Source organism: Trifolium pratense, linkage group LG7 (assembly GCF_020283565.1).
Source record: "Trifolium pratense cultivar HEN17-A07 linkage group LG7, ARS_RC_1.1, whole genome shotgun sequence".
Lineage (NCBI taxonomy): Eukaryota > Viridiplantae > Streptophyta > Magnoliopsida > Fabales > Fabaceae > Trifolium > Trifolium pratense.
The window spans coordinates 15,647,564-15,672,242 of NC_060065.1; the positions used below are offsets into that span (position 1 = coordinate 15,647,564).

Here is a 24,679-nt window from a genome sequence, read left to right on the forward strand (position 1 = left end):
GTTCTTTCTGAATGAAAGGCTTCATCGTGCCTTAATGTTCATATTTTTGCTTTGATCTAACATGAATTATAAGTTTTATCTTAGTACTCGACTATCTTCATCTATTCAGCATCGGAAGCTTGTTTCTCTTATCAGCTGCTGCTGCCAATAAAACAATCTACAATTTTGTATATATGAATAAGTTCATATCAATTCTTTTGACAATGAAATATAGCTTTGATTAGATAACTTGAAAATCATTACAGATAATGTGGTAAATTTGATCAGGAACATTTCCCACCCAAGACTATGTGCTATACCATTCCTATTGATATAGGACACAAATAAATTTTCAAGAATTAGCCTTCAATCCTAATTTTGAAACATTTAATATTTATTAGTTATAACTATAATCCTAATTTGCAAGCTTTTAACTCCACCCCTAGGAACCTTAACAGCAAAAATCAACATTTCCTTGTATTGCTTCCTGCACAATTGTCATGCTTTAGTTAACATATTGTTCTAATTTACCCTTCTAATTAGATTTATGTTGTGGCAACAGTCTCATAAACTCGGGTTCAGTTCTCTTGCAGTCAGGGCCAAGGGTTGTTCCCTTCCCACACGGAGTCGGGACATTAGTGGCCGTTTCATAATCAAAATCGATTTTTTTAATTATAAAATTTAAATCTTTATATGTTTTTCTGAACTATCCAATCTTGATTGAACGACCACCATGTCACGATTGTTGAATGTGTGATCTCCTAACTGTAGGGAATCTGAATTCCATAAACTCCAATCCCGGCATCCACGTACATGATCAGATCAAATGCACCACCCTTGCCGCCTGCACAGTTGTTGGCCTCTTAAGTGTTCCTACAAATTGCTAGTCCAACAAAACAAAACAAAACATTGTCGAGCATTCAAATACCATCGAGATGGAGGTCTTCGTGTGAAAAATCTGTTGCTATTCAATATGTCACAAGTTGTATTCAATCTGTTGCTATTCAAATACCATCGATGCACTTGAATTCACAATAGTTGTATTCCAAAAAGGCAAAACAATCTGAAATAATTAAGATATTACACAGAATTGACATAATTCCCCTCACCGCTAACAAAAGGGAAAATGGGGGAAAATAGAAGACACAATACACAAACAGGATGATTCATGTTTTCCTGGAATCAGCAGGTCAGCATAATTCTATCTAAATATGTGAATCATGATACAAATGCAATTGCACATCATTGCAAACAAAGAAAGAAAACAATAACAGTATATATATGAACACATTGAAGAAATATTACAAAGCAAATATTTGTGGCAGTGTCATAGCTCTGAGAGAATGGCAGGAATGTAATGTGATAACTCTGCAGTTAGAGACTGAAATCCATTTACAAGTTGTGTATGGAAATCCTGATCTTCCTCACCTATCAATCTGAAATGTACCCGGATTGCGCGTTTGCAAACAGCCATGAACTCGAGAAGGGCAGCTATAAGTTGCTGTAGTTCCTGAGACCGTAATCTTGTAGCAGGCTCACCAGACAAGAAGGCTGTGCAAACACTCAAAACTCCACTATTTACCTGCACAAAAACCATTGTTATGTAAGAAACGAGACAGGAAGTAAAGTGCATACTGTTAATAATGGAGGCCAAAAATAAGGCTGAGAAATACAGACTGAAATTTTTGCAACAAAATCAAAATGATTGCAAAGAAGGGAAAATGCGTATGATAGCGTAATAAGAATCAATACTCAACATACTTGTACTGCAACGCTGCCTTGGAGAATTCTTTGTAGACTCTGGAGTCTTGGAAGTTGATCCCCTTCAGAACTTCGAGGCTCTTCAAGCTCATTTCGTAATGCAGCTGTTCGTGTTTCAATCATTCCAATGGCATTTTCTACAGGTGAAAATTCAAGGGACTCGGATTTGATTACCAATAGCCTATTTACTAAAGCAGGAAATGAACCCTCGGTCTGAAGAACAGTGCGTCTTTTCCATTGATCTTCCAATCCACCTTGATTCTTGCCATTTTTTGTAAATGGGGTATCAAACAAAAATCGGTCAAACACACGGGCACGAACACTTCCAGTGGAAAGAGAGAAAATTCTCTCTCTTCTACTTCCCAAATCCTCATCTTCCATGACAGCATCAACAGCAGTGATCTGAAGGTAGCAGACACCAGGCTGTAACTCTTCAGCCTTCACTTGTCTAGAATCTGGAATAATATGCAAAGTGTGATTACCATCCATTCTGGACTCATAAATATGACTAAGTTTTTCCATTATGTCCCCTAGACGTACATCACGGGGTTCACGATATATATACTCCTTTTTGTCAAGTTTTCCAAATTTATCACCATAAAACCCAACCCTGTAGTATGTTGCGTCAGTGAAAGGAATCGGACTAGATTCCTGTTCAAGTATTGATTCATAGATATTAGTAAGTAAGGTGTGACATTTAGCCAGCTGTCCATAAACCCGCCTGCTCTTGTATACTGGGATTACAAGTTCCAGAATGCTTGCACAAAAATGAAATAGCTCAGCTTGTGAAAAAAGCTTATTAGCAAGCTGCAGGTATTTCACAGCAGAGTCAACTGTTAGTTTTGAAGCACCATATCCCTCTACCTCTGCAGCAGATGCTTCACATGTGATCTCACTGCTAACCATAGGACAAATCTTACGTAAAGCTGCAACATGGTCTTTGTTCCATACACCATCACTTCTGGCAACAAGGGCCTGCATCAAATTGAATAATAGCGTAAGCACAAATTAGTTGCAAGATAAATCAGAGGATATTTCAGCTCTCTTCTAGGCCCCCTCCTTCCAGAGTGAGGCAGCCTGAAATTATCATATGGGAATGTCACCAAAAAAGGATGGCTGCCTATCCGTATAAAAACAACAAATATTGACCAATTGTTCAGTGTCAAAATCCCTACAATTTAGTTATATTAATATTCAAAATTGACTATACTTTTGGTTTCTAACACTTCATTTAACAAACAAAGTATTATATATATATATATATATATATATATATATATATATATATATATATATATATATATCCCTATTCGTTGATGGGAATCGCGGCAAGCAGTTAGAAGGAGGAGTTATAACATAATGAGATAGGTGAAATTTGATGAGTGGAAAGAGATAGAAAATCATATTGAGTTGTTATCGGAGGGAGAGAGCAAGAGATTCTCAAATTTCTTGGAAGGAATTTATTTGCATCTATTCTATCATCGTCTCTAATTTAAACTTTCACTGTGTGACAATTCTGTATTAATAATATAAACTGTTGCTCTAGACAAATTCTACAGAGGATTGTTCTATCATTTCTGTTTTCTTTTCTTTAATTCATTCACTATAGGTATCAGTTTCTATGAGATAGTTAGGAAAGAATTGAGGAATATTGGGAGGAACAAAAATAGGCACTAAATTGAAATTGTAGGGAAGCAATAGGGACTTAAATTTTTAGTTTAACCTTTAATTTTTCCTCCCTCGGCTCTTATCAGTAAACTTAAGTGTTCTTATACTTTATGTACTTTGTTCAGGTTGAAAAGTTTACTACAAAAGCAGACATATTAGATCTATTTAAAGGGATAAAAACAATTTATTCTCATTTAACAGCTAAAGCTTGAATGAAACATAGATTTTAGCAGACAATAGTCAGATACCAAAAGGAAAAACAAAAGAGAAAAAACGAATATTCATATTTTAGACATTGATAATTAGAGCCGACTAGTTGGTAATTGTATAATTCAGTCATTGAAGAAGAATGCAGGAATAAGATAAGTTGTCTATTTGATTTTTGTAAAATGTTCTTACTAATACCAAGCAACCATGGCTTCTGATATTTAAAATATAGGTAGAATTGATCAAGTAGAGATATATAATAAAATGATAGAAATATTGCATTCCATCTATATATCAAGTTAGCATGGATTCAAAGATACTAATAATTAATTCATTTGTATTCGTAGTTTATATTGTAACCATAAAGCCTGTGTATATTTTGATGCATAATTGGTCTGGCCACAGTTCACCCTATCAATAAAAGAATATCCTAGATGCAACCATGCTTTAAAAATTATGAATGTGATGGAACTCAGAAATTCAGAAGCAATGGATATTGAAATTTTATTGTATAATATGTGAGTACAATGGATGTAATAACTGAAAAAGGAAAGGAATAGCCAGAGTTCTATGAACTCCTAGACTAGAGTAAGATTGCTCCTACACCAGAGAGAAAATAACTGACCCTTAACAACTTTCTGCATACCTCACCTCTCTACCTTTTTCTTTTATAACCAAAGACTCCCTAAAACTTAGGGAGAGAGCTAACTAACTCATACTCCCTAGTAACTAACTTTTATTCTAACAGCTTCTATAACCTTTTAGAACCTGTATTGTATGAATTGGACCCAATGATTGGGTCATTACATGCATGGAAACTCGGTGTTCTATCAGAATGCATACTGAGTAAATGAAAACCTCAATATTATAGATCACACTAACATTACAATTTATCTGAGCAATGAATATGCCCGTCACAATAAAGTATCTATCAGAGAAAAATAATGTGTTGCACTTTCTACGCATAAATAAACCATGCCTTTACCTGCATTACAACACCAGCAACAGCAACAGCACATTGAGCAGCTTCAGCCCATGACTGCATTTCCTGATGTGCATCACACAGATGAAGTAACCACATTATGTGAAGATCAGGGACTGGGGCAAATGCCATTGCCAGTTTATAGAAGCTTTCAGCAGCAGCATATCTATCCACAGTCATTACAGGGGCCTGAAACAAGATTACAGTTAACAATCACTTGAAGCCCAATTAAACAGGTCAATCATCAGGAACCAAGTCATAAACAGATAAACATCCAAATGGTTAAGGATAGGCATTAAAAAAGAAAGGAAGGCAAAGGGACAAGCAACTTTAGAATCTAGATTATACTTATGGTAACAGATACTACATATGTATTACTATCAATTAACTAAATCAGGATTCCTTATATTTTATGTAATCATTTACAAAGTTATAAAAAGTTGTGAGCTAAAAAGGAAGTAAGCCGGTTTGAACAATACGGTGCTGTTTGGCATTACGGGAAGCAACTTCCCATCTACAAATGGTTTAAAAAATAAATAAATAAATTTCATTGAAATATTTGAAAAAATATTTATTTCATTTGATACATGTATAGCCAAAACTTACCAGTAGTGCATGTTCCAAGCTACCATCAAGGGCCAAAAGCAGACTTTCAGAAAGATATTTCACCTCTGACCAAGACCATCTATGCTCTGCCTTTTTCTCTGGTATGGCTATAAGAGCACTATCAAGTAATCCACACTCCTCCAACAGCAAAGAACTTTTACTTTCATCCTTCATTTCCTCTAAAGATTTTCTAAGTCTCCGTGCTTCACCACTCTCTTCTAGGCTTCCATCAGATCTCATTTGAGTCACTTGCACATCAGACATTAGCTCTGATAAAGTGATGATCAACATGACTCTTAACCTTGCCGTCTGTGTAAGGTAATGAAATGAACACTGCACAGATTGAATAAACCAAAACAAAGGTTTAGATTAATATGACATGACACAAATCCAATATCAAAAGTTTTAATAAAAATTTAAATAGATAATGACATACCCTCACAAGTATTTGAAGCCCAACAACTGCCCTTTTCCTGATGTTGTCATTTCTGAAAACTGCAAGCCGAAGTAGATGGAAAGTGACTTGCTTTAGAAAACGGTCATTTTCTCTTGCCATTAGTGTTGCCCCATGTAAATCAAACACACTATTAAATACAGGGAAAAATGCTTTCCAAAAAGACAATGGCTGATTTCTAGATAGAAAGCTCATGAATACAGCTGTGATGCAATCAAGTTTTCCATAATCTGTAGCAATGCTACGTGATGCTGCCATCGTTGAAAATTTTTCAGTCACTTCCAAGACCTGAAGACTGACAGAAGCACTCAAATTCTCTTCCCATAGTTCCTACCAAAAATAGAAGTTGACACAAATGTCAGTTACCAAATGTAAATAACAAAACACAAAAATAAACAAATGAGTGGATATTCCAAATGAATAGTGAATATATCTATGTTCAAGATTCCATTACAGCAGTTGAAGATTAATTCAGGGAATTGTGCATAAAGCATGAAATTTTTAATCGACAAATTAGGGTAAGAATTGAATCCAGCAGAAGGGAGTTTACAACAGGAATTAATACAAAAGAATTGGAAAAAAAAGCACATTATGCTCCTGACGAATCCATCTTAGAATAACTATAAACAAATATTTTTTTTTTGGTAAACTAAACAAATAATATTTAGTTAAACAAAATAAAAAAATACCAATTTTTGCCTCAAAAGTGGGTGCAAAGATTCTCGAAGTGCTTGAGCAGAAGCTCCAATCCTAGAAGACTGTGCTTGGGCAAGAGCTTCTCTCAAGGAATATGGCTGGCTAGGAGAGCTTAACTGGGAATTTACTCTCTGCCATAGATACCCATTATCAGGTGTTCCCTGAGGCTGCCACACAAAAATTAAAGCCATAAGATGCAAAAAATGGATTTACCTACATTGAGCATTCTAGCCTAGTACGAGGAAGAAAATCAAACGGTGACAAAATAATATACTAGCAATAGCTAAGCAAAAATTGGCTCACCCTGACTTCCTGCCTTGAGGCCTCAGATAAATAGTTGTTGATTGCAGGTGAAAGTCTCTCAGAGTATTTGGGGGAAGCAGGTGTCTCCCCTACGGGGTTGCGAGAACTAGAGCCAAGTAACATGCCATCAGCAGGCTTTTTGTGCTGTAAAAACGCTAGTGTTAACAGAACATTATGACATTTGACATAAAGAAGATTACAAGCGAAAAAAATTTAGCTGTCCAAATGACAATAAATGTTCAGCAACTATCTTGTGGGTGCTAGCATCATGGTGACTCTCCAGCTTTCTAAAACCAAAGAGACAGTTTGAATTCCTTTGGGGGAATGTATGGCCTAGTGCCTCCCTACTACCCTAATAAATAATAATATTCTCTCCCCTATTCTATAAAAAGAATGTTCAGCAAATTCCAAATTTATAGCAGAAAAGCCAATCAATCACACAATCCAGATTTATGATAAGTTACAGTACGAAAAGTACCTCAAATAGAAGTAAGCATTCCTCCATGAGCTTGAAAAACAATCTAGTCCGGGCAATGCTTTGCTGCCATGCCTTGACCAGTGATGCATCATCAAGGTTTCGAACTATTTCCAGAATTACGATGGAAACTTCCCGCTTCTCAACAGAATTCAGGTTGTAGAAAACAGGCATCTCATCTAATATCTGAAAAGACAAACGAAATTCATTAAAGAAATTGGAGGTCAAGAAATAATAAGTTTGGAAAATGATAACAAGGTTTAATATATAAAACTTAATTCTATTACATCTTTTAAAATGTAATAGAATTATACTAAAATCTAACCAATACACATGAAATTATTTATCTACTAAATAAAAATTTGAATATATTCAAATTTAATAGGAAACTAATTTCTTTTTGAGCGTTTGTGTAAAATCCTGACAGATTCTGATACATTAGCTTTAAATAAAGTTGTCAAATTACCCAAAAATATTCAATAAAATCAAGACCATTTAAATTCAATTAACACATAAAAAGATTCAATTAACACAACAAGACCATTTAAATTAAAACGATTTTATGCACCTGTCCAATAACCGGCAAATATAGCTGAGCGATATACAACTTATCTTCAGGCTTTTGGTATCTCACATCAAATCCGTGCTTGCACAAGAGCACTACCAGGATTCTTGCTGCCTACAGATGGTTACACAAAAAGGACAATATCTATTAAAAAATGTTAATAGAATCAGAAGAAAATCAAGATACTCTATTCCAACTAAACTCACCTTTGCCCGTAGAGACAGATCTTCATGATCCCAAGTAACAAAGAGTTCTTGTATCAATACAGACGAAAGGTAGTTCCTGTAACAAGTGTATCAACAGTCAAATATGCAGGTCATTGATTTATACATGAAATTTCAGAATTTTTTCTTTCTCACATTGACCATTTAATAAGATATCATAAGTCATATATGAGGTAATAGTATCCCATAAGTTCCAGTACGTTTACTTAAAAGTTTAGATGCCCTTAGGTTCAACAAAGTATGGCATGGATTCATGTCAATGAAATAAAACAAAATCTAAACAGACAGATGAACCAATAGTTATTTAATGTCATACAAAGAAAACAAATAACATAAAGATAGGTCAGAGGCCAATTAAGATAGTTATCACAAGCTAACAACATTGACAGGAGTATAGAACGTGTAACATAATAAATAAAAACTGAGATAAAATCTCACTGCATAAATTATGATACTTCCTAACTACTACCTTCGTCCCTAAATATAAGACTCTCTTAGATATTTTCTTTGTCCCTTTTTATAAGATCCTCTTTGAATTTTCAACAGCATTAATTATTTCTTTACAATCATACCCCTAGTTAATTTACATCTTTTTCTGCAATCTGTAATAAATACACTAATGTAAAATCCATACTAATTGTCAACAAATTTAATCACATTCAACTTTCTCATTTCCAGGGGGTCCTATATTTAGGGACAGGGGTAGTAAATATTTGTGCCCAGGATGGCAAAATGGTACATAACTAATCAAATAAACACTATCGATAAAGTACCTATCTGAAGGGTCTCTCCCAGGCATTTCAACAAAAAGATCATGGTCACAGATTATTTGTAGAAAGGTAAGTTTGCACTCATGAAGAACTGGTTGACATACACCAGAGAACTTATCGAGATATAATGATACCTGCAGAGACGATAAACTTGACATGAAGTCATAGAATAATAGCATGGAAATTGGAAACAATGTCAAAATCAAGATTTAGCCTAGGAATGACAATGAGAGGGGGTGAAAGATTGTGAGTTGTAAGTTGTAACATAACATGGATTGTAAGATCCACCCTAAGATGTCAAATTATACCTACACTACACATGCATGTTCATAAAATAACAACATAGAATAGGAAACTAACCTCTAAATCACATTAAAGTAAACTAATGCTAAATTAAAAATTCATAACCATAAGATCAAATACAATTCAAAATCAGTCACAATCTCATGAAGTTCAAAACACTAGTTCAGCACTTTAATAAGCGGGATAAGAGTTAAGACCAACTCACATCAATTTTTTAATTCCTCACTGTTTGCTCTCCACAGCCAAATGAGAAAAAGTGGTATGTTTCTCTCACTTTTGCTCCTTTCAACTTCTCTTCTATCATTGACTATTGAGACAAACATTGGGAAACTCATTTTCCACATGTACCCAAACAAACTAAGGTGAGAATCTACATTATAAATTCAAAAAGGGTGGGGTGGTATGCAACTTTTTCTTAAATGCATTTATTGCTAATCATATCCTGTGTTCAGTCATTCATTGTATCATTCATATTTCTGTGATAGAGACATGGGTATTATGGGGTGCCCAAGTCCCACGATGAGTCATATGGGATGCTCGTCGAAACATTTCAGTTTCTTCGTTCTTCTCTCTTGATAGGTAGCTTTCAAGGGAGGGTTCCCTGAGTGCTTGGATACTTATCAACTGGTATCAAATCCTAATTGCTGGTTACTTGGAGAGGGCTACCCAAGTCCCACGTCAATTAGAATGAGATGTTCAGTGGAGTAATTAAGTGGCTTAGTTCTCCCCCCTTGATAGCTAGCTTTTAGCGAGGGTTCCCCAAGTGCTTGGATACTCATCATTCAGCAACACTGTATTTATTTTCTTTTTGGCTATTACAATCAAATATTTAATCCCATACCATTATTTAGCTCCTAATTATCCCTTAAGCTTGGGTAGTACATTTCTATCATAAATAATACCCAGAGCACCCTCCATTTCATCCACCTTGCAGCCTTGCTGGAATCTTATGGTTTACATGTCTCTATTTGCCCTTCAACAAAAAGAGTCCTCCGTAGCATAAAGTATCCCCCATTTATAATTAATACGCAAAAACACTACGAGTTTAAGAAAATAAACATCCAAATATATTGAAACCCCAGAAAAAGAAAAAAGCTTCATACAAAACAACATACCAACTCAAAAACTTGTCGTGGCTCAATAATTGATAGAAGATCATAACAAAAGAAGGCCAAACTACTATTCAAGCGCTTTGCCAAGCTTAAACCCTTCTTGCAGCGCTCATGCACCTCAGTGAGAAGGCAATCATACAACTGCATTATGCATCTGAATACACCATCCTTCAACTGCATCGGTGGGATATCTTCACCTTTAGAGGAAAAAGCAGAGAAAGATTGAGATCAAAATCAACTTCAGAATCTAAGCTATTTCAAATAGTACGAATTTGATGTCATTGTTTGAACTTTGAACACTATACATTTTGAAAGAAGACAAAAAACCTCTCCACAGAATCAAATACATAAAAACAGCAACAGAGACAACTAAACTAAAAGCATGTTTGAGTAAATAGTTTAATTAAGTGCTTACTCAATCAGCTTTTCTAAAATTTTAAGAATTGATTTAAGTGCTATCCAAGAACTTACAAAAACAAGCTAAAAACAATTTATGGATGACTTCATAAGTTATTTTTTGAAGTGTTTTTTAATACTGATAAAAGTACTTATCGGATATGTATAAATTAGCCCTAATAAGCTATTCAAAATGTCCCCAAAGGCTCCTTGTCTGTTGCAAAGTCCGCTTTTAGGTAGAAAGCAATAATAACAAGTGTGGTGAGTCAATTAGTAGACTCCTGGAGTTCAAAAAATTGGCAAATTTCGAGGTGGCAAAACAAGATGTGGGCATTCAGTGAAAAGAGAAACATTGTAAAATATATAGTAACATTTATCTCAAAATCTATATCTGCACAAAATACCATATATGCATTAAGAAGAGCTGTTCAGATGAATAGATGTAGAAGAACAAAAACAACTGTAGTGAAACTACTCAGCCAGACTTAAATATAAATGAACCATCTAAAGACTTGGCTTTTGAAATAACACAATGACAGTATTCATCCGTGATAGTCAATCTAATCAGTGGAAGGTAGATACAAAATTTTAAATACCTATGTGTGCTTACAGTAGATACACATTGTTGCCCATTAACCAACTAAAATTAAATTGTGGAAAATAATTACAAATTATGCATTAATAGCTTAAGTTCTTACAATTTAAAATTAATATTCTCGATAATAGATAGGATAACAATAAATAAAAAAATAATTGATTGAGAAAAGGATTAAAATTTCATAAGCCATAGAATGTTTGTTTTTCACATGAATAAGCCATAGAATGTTTGGGTGATCAGATTAAAAGCTTTCAAAGGTACCTATTGGAAGGCTATGATAGAAGAGGCGAGTTTTCTCCAATGCCATTGATTTAACAATTAACTCCAGAAAAAACCATGCCATTGCTAAAACATCATCATACACTGGTCCAACACGATACCCTTTAGCCTGTAACATCAACTCATTCTATTAACTAACTGGATGGTTGGAAAGAAGCAAACAATTGAAAATTCATGCTAATGACTTGGTTTTTCTTGCAATTATTACACAACAGCATGAAATCCATTCAACATAAGAAAATAAATAAGCAAGACAAAATAAGGTAGCACGTCTCGAATAGAGCAGTAATGAGAAAGTGTATGAATAATGCAAAGTCAAATTGCCTAAACAGAATATTATGGATGATTATAAAGAAACTAAAATATATTATCTTTATTTACGCCACTTCATTCATTGTGAAAGTGATTCTTGAACCCTTAGTTATTAACAGAAAATTCAACTTACTGGGAAGAAATTTCTAAATTCTATGTAATGAATCTTCTAATAATTCAAATCTAAGTCTTCAGTGAAATCTATTTAAACTGGTTTTCCACTAAAATAGTAAATAAATGGTTAGAGAAGGAAGACCTTTGGTTTAATGAGAAGGATAAGCACGAACGGAAATTGAGATCGGAAGAAGTGAAGGATAAGAGATATTCATGTATGATTATGCTAGGCGTAAAAAAATGTATGATTGTGCTACTTGTAAATAAGTAGTTTCACATAATAGTTTGTGCTTAACATTTGAAACATGATCTGGAAATGTGAGACTATTATCAAACATCCCATCCTTGAACTTCCCAGTTACCCTTAAAACATCAAATCAGCATATGCATGCACATGAGAAGTAGCCAATTTCTAATGCATAGTGAAAACTCAGACAGATGAATGATGATTAGGGATACAACATTACTACAAACAAGGGGTATAGCATTAGACAAATGATAATGAACATCTCACTACCTTACTCCGTGCCAGACTTCCCCAGACAGTGGACAATCCAGGGTATACTGGTGGTTGACGACCCCCAAAATCATCGAAAGCACAGTCAACATAGTTGACTAGAAAATGATTTCTTTCAGCGTCATCAACTGACTCCTGCTGCACCCTACAAATTAAATGTGGTTATCATAACAATAACACAGGGTAGTTACAAATTCAAATAACAAATTTTCCATATGTGTCAAAGAAATACGCCAACCACTCAAGGGTCTAACAGCTATGCATTCCCAATGACACTTAGTTGAGCAACACCAACACCCTTCCCTACACCAAAAACACACACAGGGGAAAGAGAATGGACTGAAAAAATACAATAAAATATTTGATTTGAGATCATATGTGTCAAGCTGGTTTTGACAACATAGACTCCCAAGCCAAGGCTGCTTATGTCCACCAACTCACAAGTTTACAGTACATGATCCAACCACATTATATCCTAATCCCACATGTTTTTCTCTTCTTATTTAAGAATACACACTTCCCAAGGGCCACAAATTCCCCTTTGGCGTGTCTCTCAGTGAGATTTTACCAATAAACAGTTGTAAAGAGGCAAAGTTTAAAAGGCACTCTGTTTATATTCTTAATACCTCTATGCAGAGGAGTATCCCAATTAAGGATCTCGGACATATGAAATGCTAACATAGATGTAAACAGTGTCTTTAAACATAGCCACGAAAAGAAGAAATTACTATACCATATAGCATAAGAGAATCAAAGAACAGTGATTCCAAAACAAACAAGCTTTACAAATAGAAAAATAATGTTTTCCTTATCCTTATCAAACACAATTTTAACATAATAAACTTGAATAAAATATAGATAAAAGGCATACCTGGTCACAATATTAACCATAGCCCGGAAAGCCGCAACCTAAAAGCAGTTGTGGAAAGGTGAACTTAATGTGAAAGAAGCAAACCCACACATCCAAAGAATTTGGGGGGGGGGGGGGGGGGGAAGTATTGAACCAACAAAATATAATTTGCAGAGAAAATATAACAGTATATGCAGCAGCAAGACTCTTTTTAAAACATGTGACAAAAAAGAACCAATTGATGAGCAAACCTGGAGTGTTTCTCCACCATTGCCGATAAGATGAAGCAGCATGTTAAGAATTGGGTGAAGAAACTGAAGTAAAGCAGTAGAATCAACATTCTTCAAACTATTAATAGCCTGCATTCCAGAATAAGTGAATCTTAAGTTAGTACTCCTACTAATGATATCATATGATCAGCGTACAATATCAACAAAGTTTAGCTTCAAATGGTTACAAACATACAAGGTAAAACCCAAAAGACAACAATAGGTAATGATTGCACAATCAGAATCCAGTCTATCAACAAACCTTCTACTAATAACCAAAACTAAAATTTGACAATGAGTTGAAAATAAAATACAACAATACCTACAAAATTCCATAAGATACGACTAAGATAACTAATAGGGCCCAAAATCATACTAAAAAAAAAAAGCTGGACAGTAAAGATACCTCTAGCAGTTCAGAACCCCAAGGTGGACTTGTTCGGAGAGTGTGTCGATCGTATTCGAGAAAAAAATCTCTAATACGTTCATTGATAGGGTATAAAGAAGAACATAACCGTAAACGTAGTCTGAAGACATTTTTTCCATCTTCCAAATAATCCAATCTCTCCTATCAAAAAGCAAGAAAACAAAATATAAAATAACTCAAGTTCAAATGCGTTATGAAAAAACAATCCAAAAAAACATAAATTCAAGTGAAGTAAAATAAAATAAAACACCTTTTAAAAGGCATTCGCTGTCGATGGATTTTTTTTTAATAAAAGGCTAATCGCATGCAAAGGCATTCACTCTCCTTAGATGTTTCAGATCCTTCGACATACAAGGGAGGGTTTTAGATCACATGATGAACTCATTTTATAAAACTCAATACAACGGTTTTTATTTAATCCTCGCTTTCCACCCAACTTACCCATAGGTTCACACTTCCCAAAGAAAAAGGATAAAGGTAGCCAATGAAAATCAATTAAGATATACTGGTGTGCACAAATATTATAAACACGCACCCGTCCTGCATCCTGGAGATAATGTGGGACCAACTCTCTCAAAATCGGGAGATTTATTTCCGACCGCAACCTGTATAACAACAAGAACAAAAGTTTCAACAAATTAAGCAGAGTGAATGATTGGTAACAGTTATTTTGGGTGACAATCACTTCTACTTCAGAAGCTCTTCAAGGACACTGCTAATAAAGTTTTGACCTTAAAATATGTAACCCAAACATGCATCAAGTCATCAAGACATAAAAGTTCTTTGGTATTAAAAGGAGAATAGGGAACACCAAAAATACAAATGAAGAATCACATAAAGAACAAAACATCAATTATCGCCTAGAGTGAAATAAAACCCACAACAGAGGCATTATTATGATTAAAGATATAATTAAGGATTTAGAATGAAACATGGGGACTGATTTACTTTATTTTTTGTAATTAAATTCTTAAGATTTAATTGGTTTGTGAATTTTAAAATATAGCATTCACTGAATTGCACTCAAATTTCTGCTAATTAGTCAACCTATGATCCACCCATTGAATGTGTCGTGGACAAACACTAAAGGCTAAACAACTTCAAACAACTGTGTCTGTATTTTTCCTATCTGCTTTTCAGTTTTCCAGTTTGGAAATTCAACAGCAGAAAAATTGACCACTTGTCATCACCGTTATGGTTTTGGGTTTATAATTGAGATTTCTATCAGGTGCAGTCTATTTTTATTTGGCTGACACAGAGCATTAAAGCACCATATGTCATTAATAAAATAAACATTTATTATGTCTAATCAAAGATAAAGATATCAAATCGAGGGAACATACTGAGCATGTGACGATAAAGGAAGTGCTGCATATCCAATTACCACCTGGGAAAAATTAACAAGGATAATCAATTCAAATGAATAAAAAACAAGCTCCAGACACCCAGCCAGAAAAAAAAAAGCTGGAATAAAATCCAAGAAATTAAGTAGAACAGATAAACAAACTTACTGGCTTTGGTGCTTCCGATTTCGTTTGCAGATCAACATGAAATAAAGTAAATAGAAGATGGTGTGTTGGTGTCCACATGGCAGGAAGGGAAAGTTTAATTTCATCATGGTAGCAAGCAACCCTAGCCCCAACAGCAACTTGGGTGTGACCCCATTTCTGAAATGATGTCCCTAGAGTTGGATCTCTAGGATAAATTGCCTGGACAGATTAGCCACACCAAAAGAAACAAATAAGATAAAATTAAAAAAGTATAGCACAAGCCAAGGGTGTCATAAGAACAAAAGAATGATGGTCAATACCTCCAATGGCTGTCTACGAATATCACCATCGTCCTCTCTGAGTTCAACCCGTATAAACAAATTCCTTTTCCTACCCAAACTTACAGTCAACGGATACACATACAGGCAGTGAAAAAGTTGCAAAAACGGCTCGTTTCTTGTAGTTGTGCGGAAGTCAAAAGCTTGGAACTATATGTTAATCAATGTAGAGCATATTAGCACTGACATGGTATATAGACATAAAATTAAATTATGCTTACAACATCAAGAAATATCGTCATCACTGCAGCAAAGTTAAACATTATAGGCCTTTAATATCTTAACAAAACACAAAATAGACCAGCAAGATTAAAATATCCATTGAGTGATCACTGATCACTATTCAGCAAGAGAAATCACAATTAAGAATCCCTAAAAGTTGAAAAGTAGACTATCTTACTATCCTTGAAGAGGTGTGATAAGTTCCTTTTTTACCTCCCATAATTCAGAAATAAATCTCTAGGATTGGATATGTCCAGTTTTACATATTATTGCATTGCATGTACCCCACAACCTTATCTATGCATTTCAGTGTAGCATAGGAAAAGTTAATTCTTTTATACCACATAGTAACTCCATTCTCAAGAGGAATTACAATTAAGAATCCCTAAGAGTTGAAAATTAGGCCATCCTTGAAAATGTGAGATTCTAGATAAGCTCCCCTTTTTACCATGGAATAGAAACAAACCAATTTAAAAACAGACATCTAAAATTAGATATGTTCAATTTCACACAATTCTACTATGTGCACCCCACAACCTTATATATGCATTTCTGCGTATAATTGGAAAGGTTCTACTTATAACAGCCAGTAATTCCATTTTCTTAAGGTACTTCGTAATGATAAATTTAACACCTAGATACACCGTAGAGCTATTCTCTTTATAATAAACTAAAATCTCCGTATTTTCTCTCCAGATACATAAAGAACCTATCTAAAAACTCAGGTATACAAATGCAATTTTAGTATAAAAAAATTTTTGCAAAAAATCCCTTTCAAAACCTGTTTCAATAAATCCCTCTATTCATTAACTTCTACTTTAAGAAACCAAACCCAACATAATATATATATATATAGGCTGTCAACTCAGTCAAAAGATATAATACTTACATCATCAGCATTAAAATCTGAGGTTCCATGTTGATTTGCTCCATTGCCCAGAACTTCCTTCGCATCACTGACGTTCCACCTGGAGATACTACCCTGAGGATCATCACAACCATTACTAGGATACTTTCCAGACATGGAATCAGCAAGGCGATCCCCGGGATCAACAGAATCATTGGTTGCACTACCGCATTCTGACATATTATCCAAATCAGCTTGAGAAATCTGGTGCTTTTCAATTTCCAGTCTTAAAACTCCTTTGACAGGTTTATGTACTTTACGCTTGGGATCCTTGACATTTTGTTCACAACCAAAGAGTATCAAGTCAAAACACTTATGTTGAAATCTTAGCAGACACGAAATTTTGTATTCTTAAGAGAGAAATGCAGTTATTAAGAACTTGGTCTTAATAAGAGTATGACAAATGGACAATAGCGTCTATCAAGGAATTTCAGAAGATTTATTGGTTAATTTTTTTCAAACTAGAAAATTAAGAACAGCTTAAAATAATTTGAACTTCATACTGAATAAAATAAAATAAAAAAATTGTCAAAGAATAATACAATCACAATTTAGCATTTAGCTGTGAACAGAAAAAATGAAAGCAATATGACAATAAAAATTCAATAAACATATATTAAATGCATACAATACTAAATGATTGAAATATAAGTTGTCTAATATAAACAGTATAGGTCATTAAAAATGCTTTGAAGTATTATAAATAGCAGCAAATTTTAGTCTGAATTTTTATGCCTACTATTTAGTATTTAAGAACATAACAGAGTCTCCGTCAGAGGAACCTGATGAGCATACCTGAAGTGATTCCTCGGTATAGCTTTCTTTGACTTTATTTAAGTTTGAAACCTCAACCACAACAGAATTTCCATTTGAATAATTCAGCTTTCCATCTAAAGAGACTTTGGTACTAGTCTCAAAAACACCTTCATGCGAACTTGAACCAGATACACTAGGAGCAAGCGGGCTGCTTGGAGAACCAGGCCCTACTGAAGCTGCACCAATACTGCCATCAAATAATGACACAATGGCCCATGCGAAGGACTCTTTGTACGGCATGATTTGGGACCACACCTGCAATTTTTGCTTCTCTCTCTCAGTCAAATGTGCCTGTCAAAATGAAGAGAATGTCATGTAAACACATCATTTCATGTACAAAAACCAATCACTCTTCAAATTATATATTAAAAATAGTCAAGCATCCACAGTCAGCAAACCACCATTCAGATAAGATCTATATTTCTACAACAAAATTCTACTGGAAAATGCATATCTAGTCTCTACACCCTGCTTCTCGTTTATGAACTAACAATTTTAAAAAATGTAGTACGGATAAAAGAGTACAGATCAGTTTTCAGAGGAAAAAAAGACAAACTAACATCTCGTGAACAGTATTTTACAAGGTTATCTTTTATTTTTTTCAATTTTTTATCATGGAAAAAGTAGAAAAATATTCCAAACTAAAACAATAGTGTCTTGGCCATTTTTAGTGGTATCCAAGCCTATGGAATTAAAACTTCCTGAAAAGTAGAAGGAAGATAAAAGAAAAATGATCTATTATTATTCGGAGCCCAAAGCCCAGTTGAACTGTAAAGGAAAAAGGGGAAGGTTGTAAAATAATAGTTAGTTGTGTTAGTTATATGGTACCGTAGTTTTTAGTTGGTTACTATTCTATTTTTGCTTAATTTTGAATTCTGTTAGTCCTGTTTCATGTAATTAGGACTAACTCTTCCCAATGGATGGTAGGATGTTTATTTTGTGATGTTTGAACTAGAGAATGCTCCAATGTAGGGAAGAACAGCTCCTTTGTGTATCCAATTTCTTTGAATCATTAAAATCTACAGGCAAATAATTCTGTTTCCCTAGCTGTTGGTGATCAACTACTTCCTTAACAATTGATCCATAAAAAATAGGCTTAAATCCTTAACAATTGAACTAGAGAATGCTATTTGAGATTTGATTTGAGAGTTCACATCCATCTTTGCAATTATGATAGAATCTTCTCATTTATGTCCTAGTGAAATTTAAAAAAAATAAATAAATAAATAAATAAATAAAGTCAATAAAAAATTATACTCCTACACACATGGAAGAGTCATCCTACACCCAAAACCAAAAGGTGCTCCTACATACTTCAGTGGCATAAAAAAGGAACAGCGGCCCATAGTTCTTGGCTATTGGCTAAAGCATAAAGAAAACAGCATCCACAACAATGGAAGGAAAAACATAATACATACAGTATCTTTACGTGAATAAACAGATGGAGTAACTCCGCCTTCTTCGGTAGCATGCTTCTCCAACTGGATTAACAAACAAACTGAAGCAGATGGCGCGTCTAAGTAAAAAATTGCGCGAGGATCACAGGTAATTTTGGCCTGGAATTTGTATAAAAGGGAACAATAATTGTCAGTATGAAACCTTTGATTTGATGTATTCAAAATGAATAAATCATATCCAAGAAAATTTGTTAAAATTGGTCGTGTATAGCTTACATCCTGTATTTCAGTTGGTAAGATGTGAAAGTAAAAGTCTTCCGATAATTTCTCTCTTCTCTCCCTATTGTATAAGCAAATGGTACCGTAAAAGGGCTCTACAAAACATGAATTCAAAAACAGAGCACTGAATCAGACACATTAACCTGCTCTCAGCATAAAATCTAAAAATTAAATGGCATTGGCAGCCGCAGCTCAACAAGAGGAAGCGATCCATCTAAACAGTCCCATCAATAACTAGAGCATAACACTCACCGGACAATCCTGCCTGAAATTGTAAAGACTGAACCTTTACAGAAATCTTCATTCCACTAAGATGCCCAACAGAAAAGGGATGAAAAAAAAAATCAGTTGGACAAAAACAAACAGGAAAGACAGATCAAAGAACACTCGACTAGAAACATCTCAGGAATTCCATACTGTGATATAGGAGTTTCCGGTATCCTTTGCCCAAATATCAATGACCTCTCATTTTCCCAATCAAATGCCGGCTCATAAGCAGGAAGGGGGGATTGACCAAAATGCTGCACGTTAAGCATAAACAAAAGAAGAAATAACCAAAAACAAAATCAGTAATGCATTGTTGTTGTTTCCATGTATATATATAAAAGAAAAAATCCACAAAAACCAAGTTTGACATGAACAAAACTAAACCCCATTAACCTTTGAAACAACCAAATGTTCACCATCTGCAGTTTCCATAAACTGCCTTCCTGAAGTACTAGGGATGTCATCCTCACTAATGTCTTCACCCTTCGTTCGTCTTGCACCAGCAAGCCGCATTTCTGCAAACACCATTCAAGTTTTTCACCCAAAACTAAAGATTAAAAAGTTAAAATATAAAATTGCTACAATCATTATTGTCTCCGTTACTTTTGCTGCAATTATTTGTCGTTTTCCTATAAGACCCATAACTATTATTATCTCATTCAACTTATTTCTGTCTCTGCAATACATTAGTTTGGGATAATTTTGACAAAACAATAGCTAATATTACATTGAAAACCACTAATAAAAAATGACAAAAATTTTTGTTATTACAGAATTGCTATTAGTGTCACTCCATTAACTACGCACATTCACAGCATGCACCCTCCAAATCTAAGAAACATACTCCCTTTTGTCCCTTTTATAAGAAAGGATTCACATTTTAGATTTATTGAATAACTGGTGTATATGGTCTATATTAAGTAACCGATGTATTTGGTCGATAATATAGACTAAATACATCAGTATGGACCTAAAAAATGAATCTTATAAAAGGCATTCAAACCTTATATCCTATTTTCTAAAATTAGAAGCTGAATGTAGAACCTTATATAATGAATTAAAAATCGAAATTAAAATACCAGTCTCAATGTCAGTATCAGGTCCCTCATATATCTGATTATGAAACGACGGCGTTCCAATACTTTCATAGTGACCGTATTTGTTCTCATCCTTAACCCAATCCGTAGTGTAGCAATGAACAAGCTCATTGAGGTGTGGCCACTGCTCAAGATTCTCATCAAACTGCAACACATTACAGAAAATTGCATCAAATTCAATCAAACGCAGCATTTGTAGCACTCAGAGATAGAATTATATACCTTATTACGCCATTTGGTGGTGGCCGGAGTAGAATCTCGACGGTGACGGAGATGAAGCATCGCGGATCTAGGGTTTTAATGAGGGAACTGAATCAAAGACTGGGAAGCTAGAAGACAAAACGACGTAGTTTTGGTGTTAAACGTGCGTTAGGTAGAACATTGCTGGATCTGGAAGGAGAAGAAGAAGCATTGCGGGGATTGAAAGAGAGAGAAAGAGTAGTTGGTAGCTGAATGCAACAAGAGAAAAAGAAGAGAGTGGAGAAAACAAGTCAAAAAAAGTCTAAATAGAAAGAAAACGCCAAAGTGGGTTCATATCATATATCATATAGTAATAGTATACTCCTATATGTAAAACAGATAGATAGAAGGGAAAGTGGTGTCGGACCCAATGTCCCTTTCTATTATTTTTCTCCCAACTTGTTCATACAGTAGTATTTTTTAAGTGCTTTTAAGCAATTAATTATTAATTGATTAATAAAAAAGAAAAGATTTTTTTTAGTAACACCACTTAAAATCCAAGTTACACCCTAAAATGACCAAATTACCCTTACAATGAAATAAAATTTCCAAATGAACTCAAAACCTATAAAACACGGAAACTTCTATGATTAGGCATGCCGCAGTGTCCTGCACGTGTCGGTGTCCGACACTCGTACAACACGTGTCGGATAGTTCAAATCGATGTCCAAAAAAACTCAATTTTTCTTTACTTTGACACTCATTTGATCGGTGTCTAACACCTATAAAACACTTGTACAATACGTGTCGGACAAGTGTCAAAAAAAAATTATTTTTTCTTTGTTTATACTATAATTAGGCACGTATCAAACATATCTACAAGTATTAAAGATGTGTCGAAACAACAATATTGATCAATGAGAGATTGAAGACATTACATGTTAAGTACAATATTTTTAGTTTTCTCGATAGTAGATGGATATAAGTAAAGGTAAAATATTATCATATGTTGTTTTAGAACTTTTTTTTAAGAAATAACTTGTTAAACTTAGATTTACATGTATATATTTTGACTCTTAGTTTATATCTTTTATAAATATGTAGCGGTGTCGGTGTCCTATATTTTTCACATTAACGGTGTTTGTATCGATGCCGTGTCGCGGTGTCCGTGTCAGAGTCCGTGCTTCTTACCTCAAAACTGTTAATGTCCTTCGTCTCAGACCTGCTTTCAAATTTCATTATATCTTTCGTCTTCCAAGTGTTAACATATCTCTCCTTCGATTCTAAATAACATTTCTTGTCATATTTTAAAATTAAGTTGTACGATGATTAATTCTTGATGTACTGGGCAGTTTGATATGCACTGTCAAGGTTACTTTGGAATTTGATGGAGTACCTTGCCAGTGTTTTCATTGTTTACATGATTGTCCGAGAGTCAAAGACATTAAACTACTACTTGTGATTATCCCATGTTTCATAAGTCAATATTATTAGGTTGAATGTCCTAGTTGAAATTCGAACATCTATTTCTCCAATTTATGTTCGTGAATTTCTAATTATTATTGTTATTTTGTCTATCTATAAAAATAAATAATTAAAAAAAAAAACTCCTATTTCTATTTTAGTTTTCCTGGTGAAAAAGTAGTAATAATAGAAAAAATAAGAGGGACTCAACCAGAATAATAAAAAGAAGGGAAAATAAGACGGTGTTGAAATGGGAAGTACATTAAAGTATTAAACATGTAAGTTTGGTTATGCTAAAAGAAAAATTGATTTTTAGTTGAAAAAAAAATTGATTTTAGTAAATTGATTATGTAAAATTGATTCTTACTAGAATTGAATTAAAGATAAAGTGATTTATGTTTTGATACATACATGTAAAAGTGAGTTGAACGATAATGTGAAGCTATAATTTCTAAATCCAAGTAAAATCAATTTTGGATGCAAAACCATTTCCATTTATATAATTTGTTTAACACACAAGTATTGTAAAATCAAACAAGTGTTGTAAGTTTGATTGACAAACCTCTAGTCTATGTTTGATATTACGGTAGATATGTCAGAATTGCGATGATCTACTATTATTTTTTATAAGCTACACTTTGTAGCTTCTACTAAATCACAATGGGTCATTGCAATTTTTGGATACTCATCACGATACCAAGCATACACTTAGTTGTCTTGTCCATCTCTCCCATATGTGGTTTGATTAGATCAAAGATCAGTTACACCACCATTATAAGTCTTGGAATGAACCAAGAATTTGAGGTATAGTATTTGCTCTAAGCAGATCAAAACCAAATGTCTCTGACGGTGAGGCTCGAGGCTGTTATAGTGGCGCTAGGCCTTTGGAACTATAGTTCACGGCGGGGAAGGTAGATGCAAAACATGTTAGCACTCTGACGCTCAAGTTAATATGTGATCAGTGAGGAGTGAAGTGAAAAGTGATAGAATTTTGTATATTGGCGCTAAAGCCTTGTACTTATATAGAGGGAGACGGTTATAACCGTCATTGACAGCTGGCAAAAACTTAAAACTTTAAGGTTAAAAATTGTTATTTGGTGCTGTCAAACTTCTTCCATAATGCTATATGAAGAAGATTTAGTGGCAACAACTTCACGGATTTGGAGCACATCTATCCCTTCAAAAATCTTTGGGAAGTAACACATTGATGGTGTTAAATTTGACCATAGGTGCCTAAGTTTCACGACAATCGTAGAGCTGTATATGCCTATTAGTTGGCAGAAAAATACATTCTAATGGAGACTTGTAGTAAAAAGTTTACATGGAGATTACACAAGGGGTGGACTATGAAAACAAGTTTAAAGGGTCGTAAAAACTCATAATTTTCCATATGACCCCAAGCAATATCTAAGGGCTTGTGCTTGTTTGGAAAGTTTGCCATTGTAGTCAACCGTACAAACAATGCTAAGTTGATTACACTATTCCCCCGGTACAATGAATACATGTACAAACAATGACATATATAATGGGTGATGTCATACTCCTTGCATAAATGGAAAACTAAAAGGTTATTTCTTACATCTAAAGAAAAGGTGTTAACATTTCTCACAATCAAACTCTTATGCGTAGCTTTCGTGTTTCGATTATGTTTTTTAAGTTTGATCAGTTATTTATTTCATTACTTATCATTCACACCACTAATTGATAGTCTAGTGGTTTCTTCTAGCAGATTGAGGATCAAGTGATCTTCTTTCTTTGTGATCTAGAGCAATGGTTCACCTTCAATTTGAATCATCAGGTTGCCCAAGATAAGAGCTGCTCGTGGAGCGACGTATTGGCAACATGTTATTAGTTGTGTTATTTTTTGGTATACAACTAGTAATAGACCCGTGCTATTGCACGGGTCGTAACGTTACGACGATATTTTTAGCAGTTACACTTTGTTAATTAAAATTGAAAAAAATTATTTTAGTTAATCAGTATTATGAGTTAGTAGTATAATTTGTATCATGTACGATAGTTATTTTGGAAACCAAAAATGTTGAATTTTTTAATAGCAAGAATTTGTCTCATACATGATCATTATTTTGAAATTTTTATCACTGATAGTTTATCACGTATATGATAGTTAGAATTTATGTCAATTATAACTTATCCAGTGTGAAAGTTTTTTTGAAAATTTCGTTAGTTAGAACTTGTCTCACATATGGTAATTTTTTTGCTATTTTTATCGGTGATGATTTGTCCCGTATATGATGGTTATTTGAAAATTTTGTCAGTTATAACTTATCCAGCTATAGATTTAGGTATAAATTTAAATAGATTTTGATATTTAAAGTAGCATGAATGTTAAAT

At 34.1% G+C, this 24,679-nt stretch overlaps 1 protein-coding gene across 1 annotated transcript; it reads right to left on the reverse strand.

Moving 5' to 3' along the window:
• Positions 1-997: 997 nt before the first annotated feature.
• LOC123898206 (guanine nucleotide exchange factor SPIKE 1-like) lies at positions 998-21,275 on the reverse strand. The gene is made up of 30 exons (XM_045949103.1): positions 20,903-21,275; positions 20,663-20,825; positions 19,977-20,098; positions 19,734-19,837; positions 19,569-19,624; positions 19,314-19,411; positions 19,059-19,196; positions 17,620-17,931; positions 16,807-17,094; positions 15,678-15,845; positions 15,379-15,576; positions 15,211-15,254; positions 14,403-14,472; positions 13,847-14,008; positions 13,423-13,530; positions 13,193-13,230; positions 12,322-12,466; positions 11,361-11,487; positions 10,109-10,302; positions 8,694-8,824; positions 7,903-7,978; positions 7,700-7,810; positions 7,135-7,317; positions 6,657-6,800; positions 6,347-6,520; positions 5,640-5,987; positions 5,204-5,536; positions 4,601-4,786; positions 1,741-2,715; positions 998-1,561 (listed from the first exon to the last, which is right to left on the reverse strand). The coding sequence occupies exons 1-30, from the start codon at positions 20,960-20,962 to the stop codon at positions 1,307-1,309; spliced, it is 5,511 nt and encodes a 1,836-aa protein (XP_045805059.1). The 5' UTR covers positions 20,963-21,275; the 3' UTR covers positions 998-1,306.
• Positions 21,276-24,679: the final 3,404 nt, after the last annotated feature.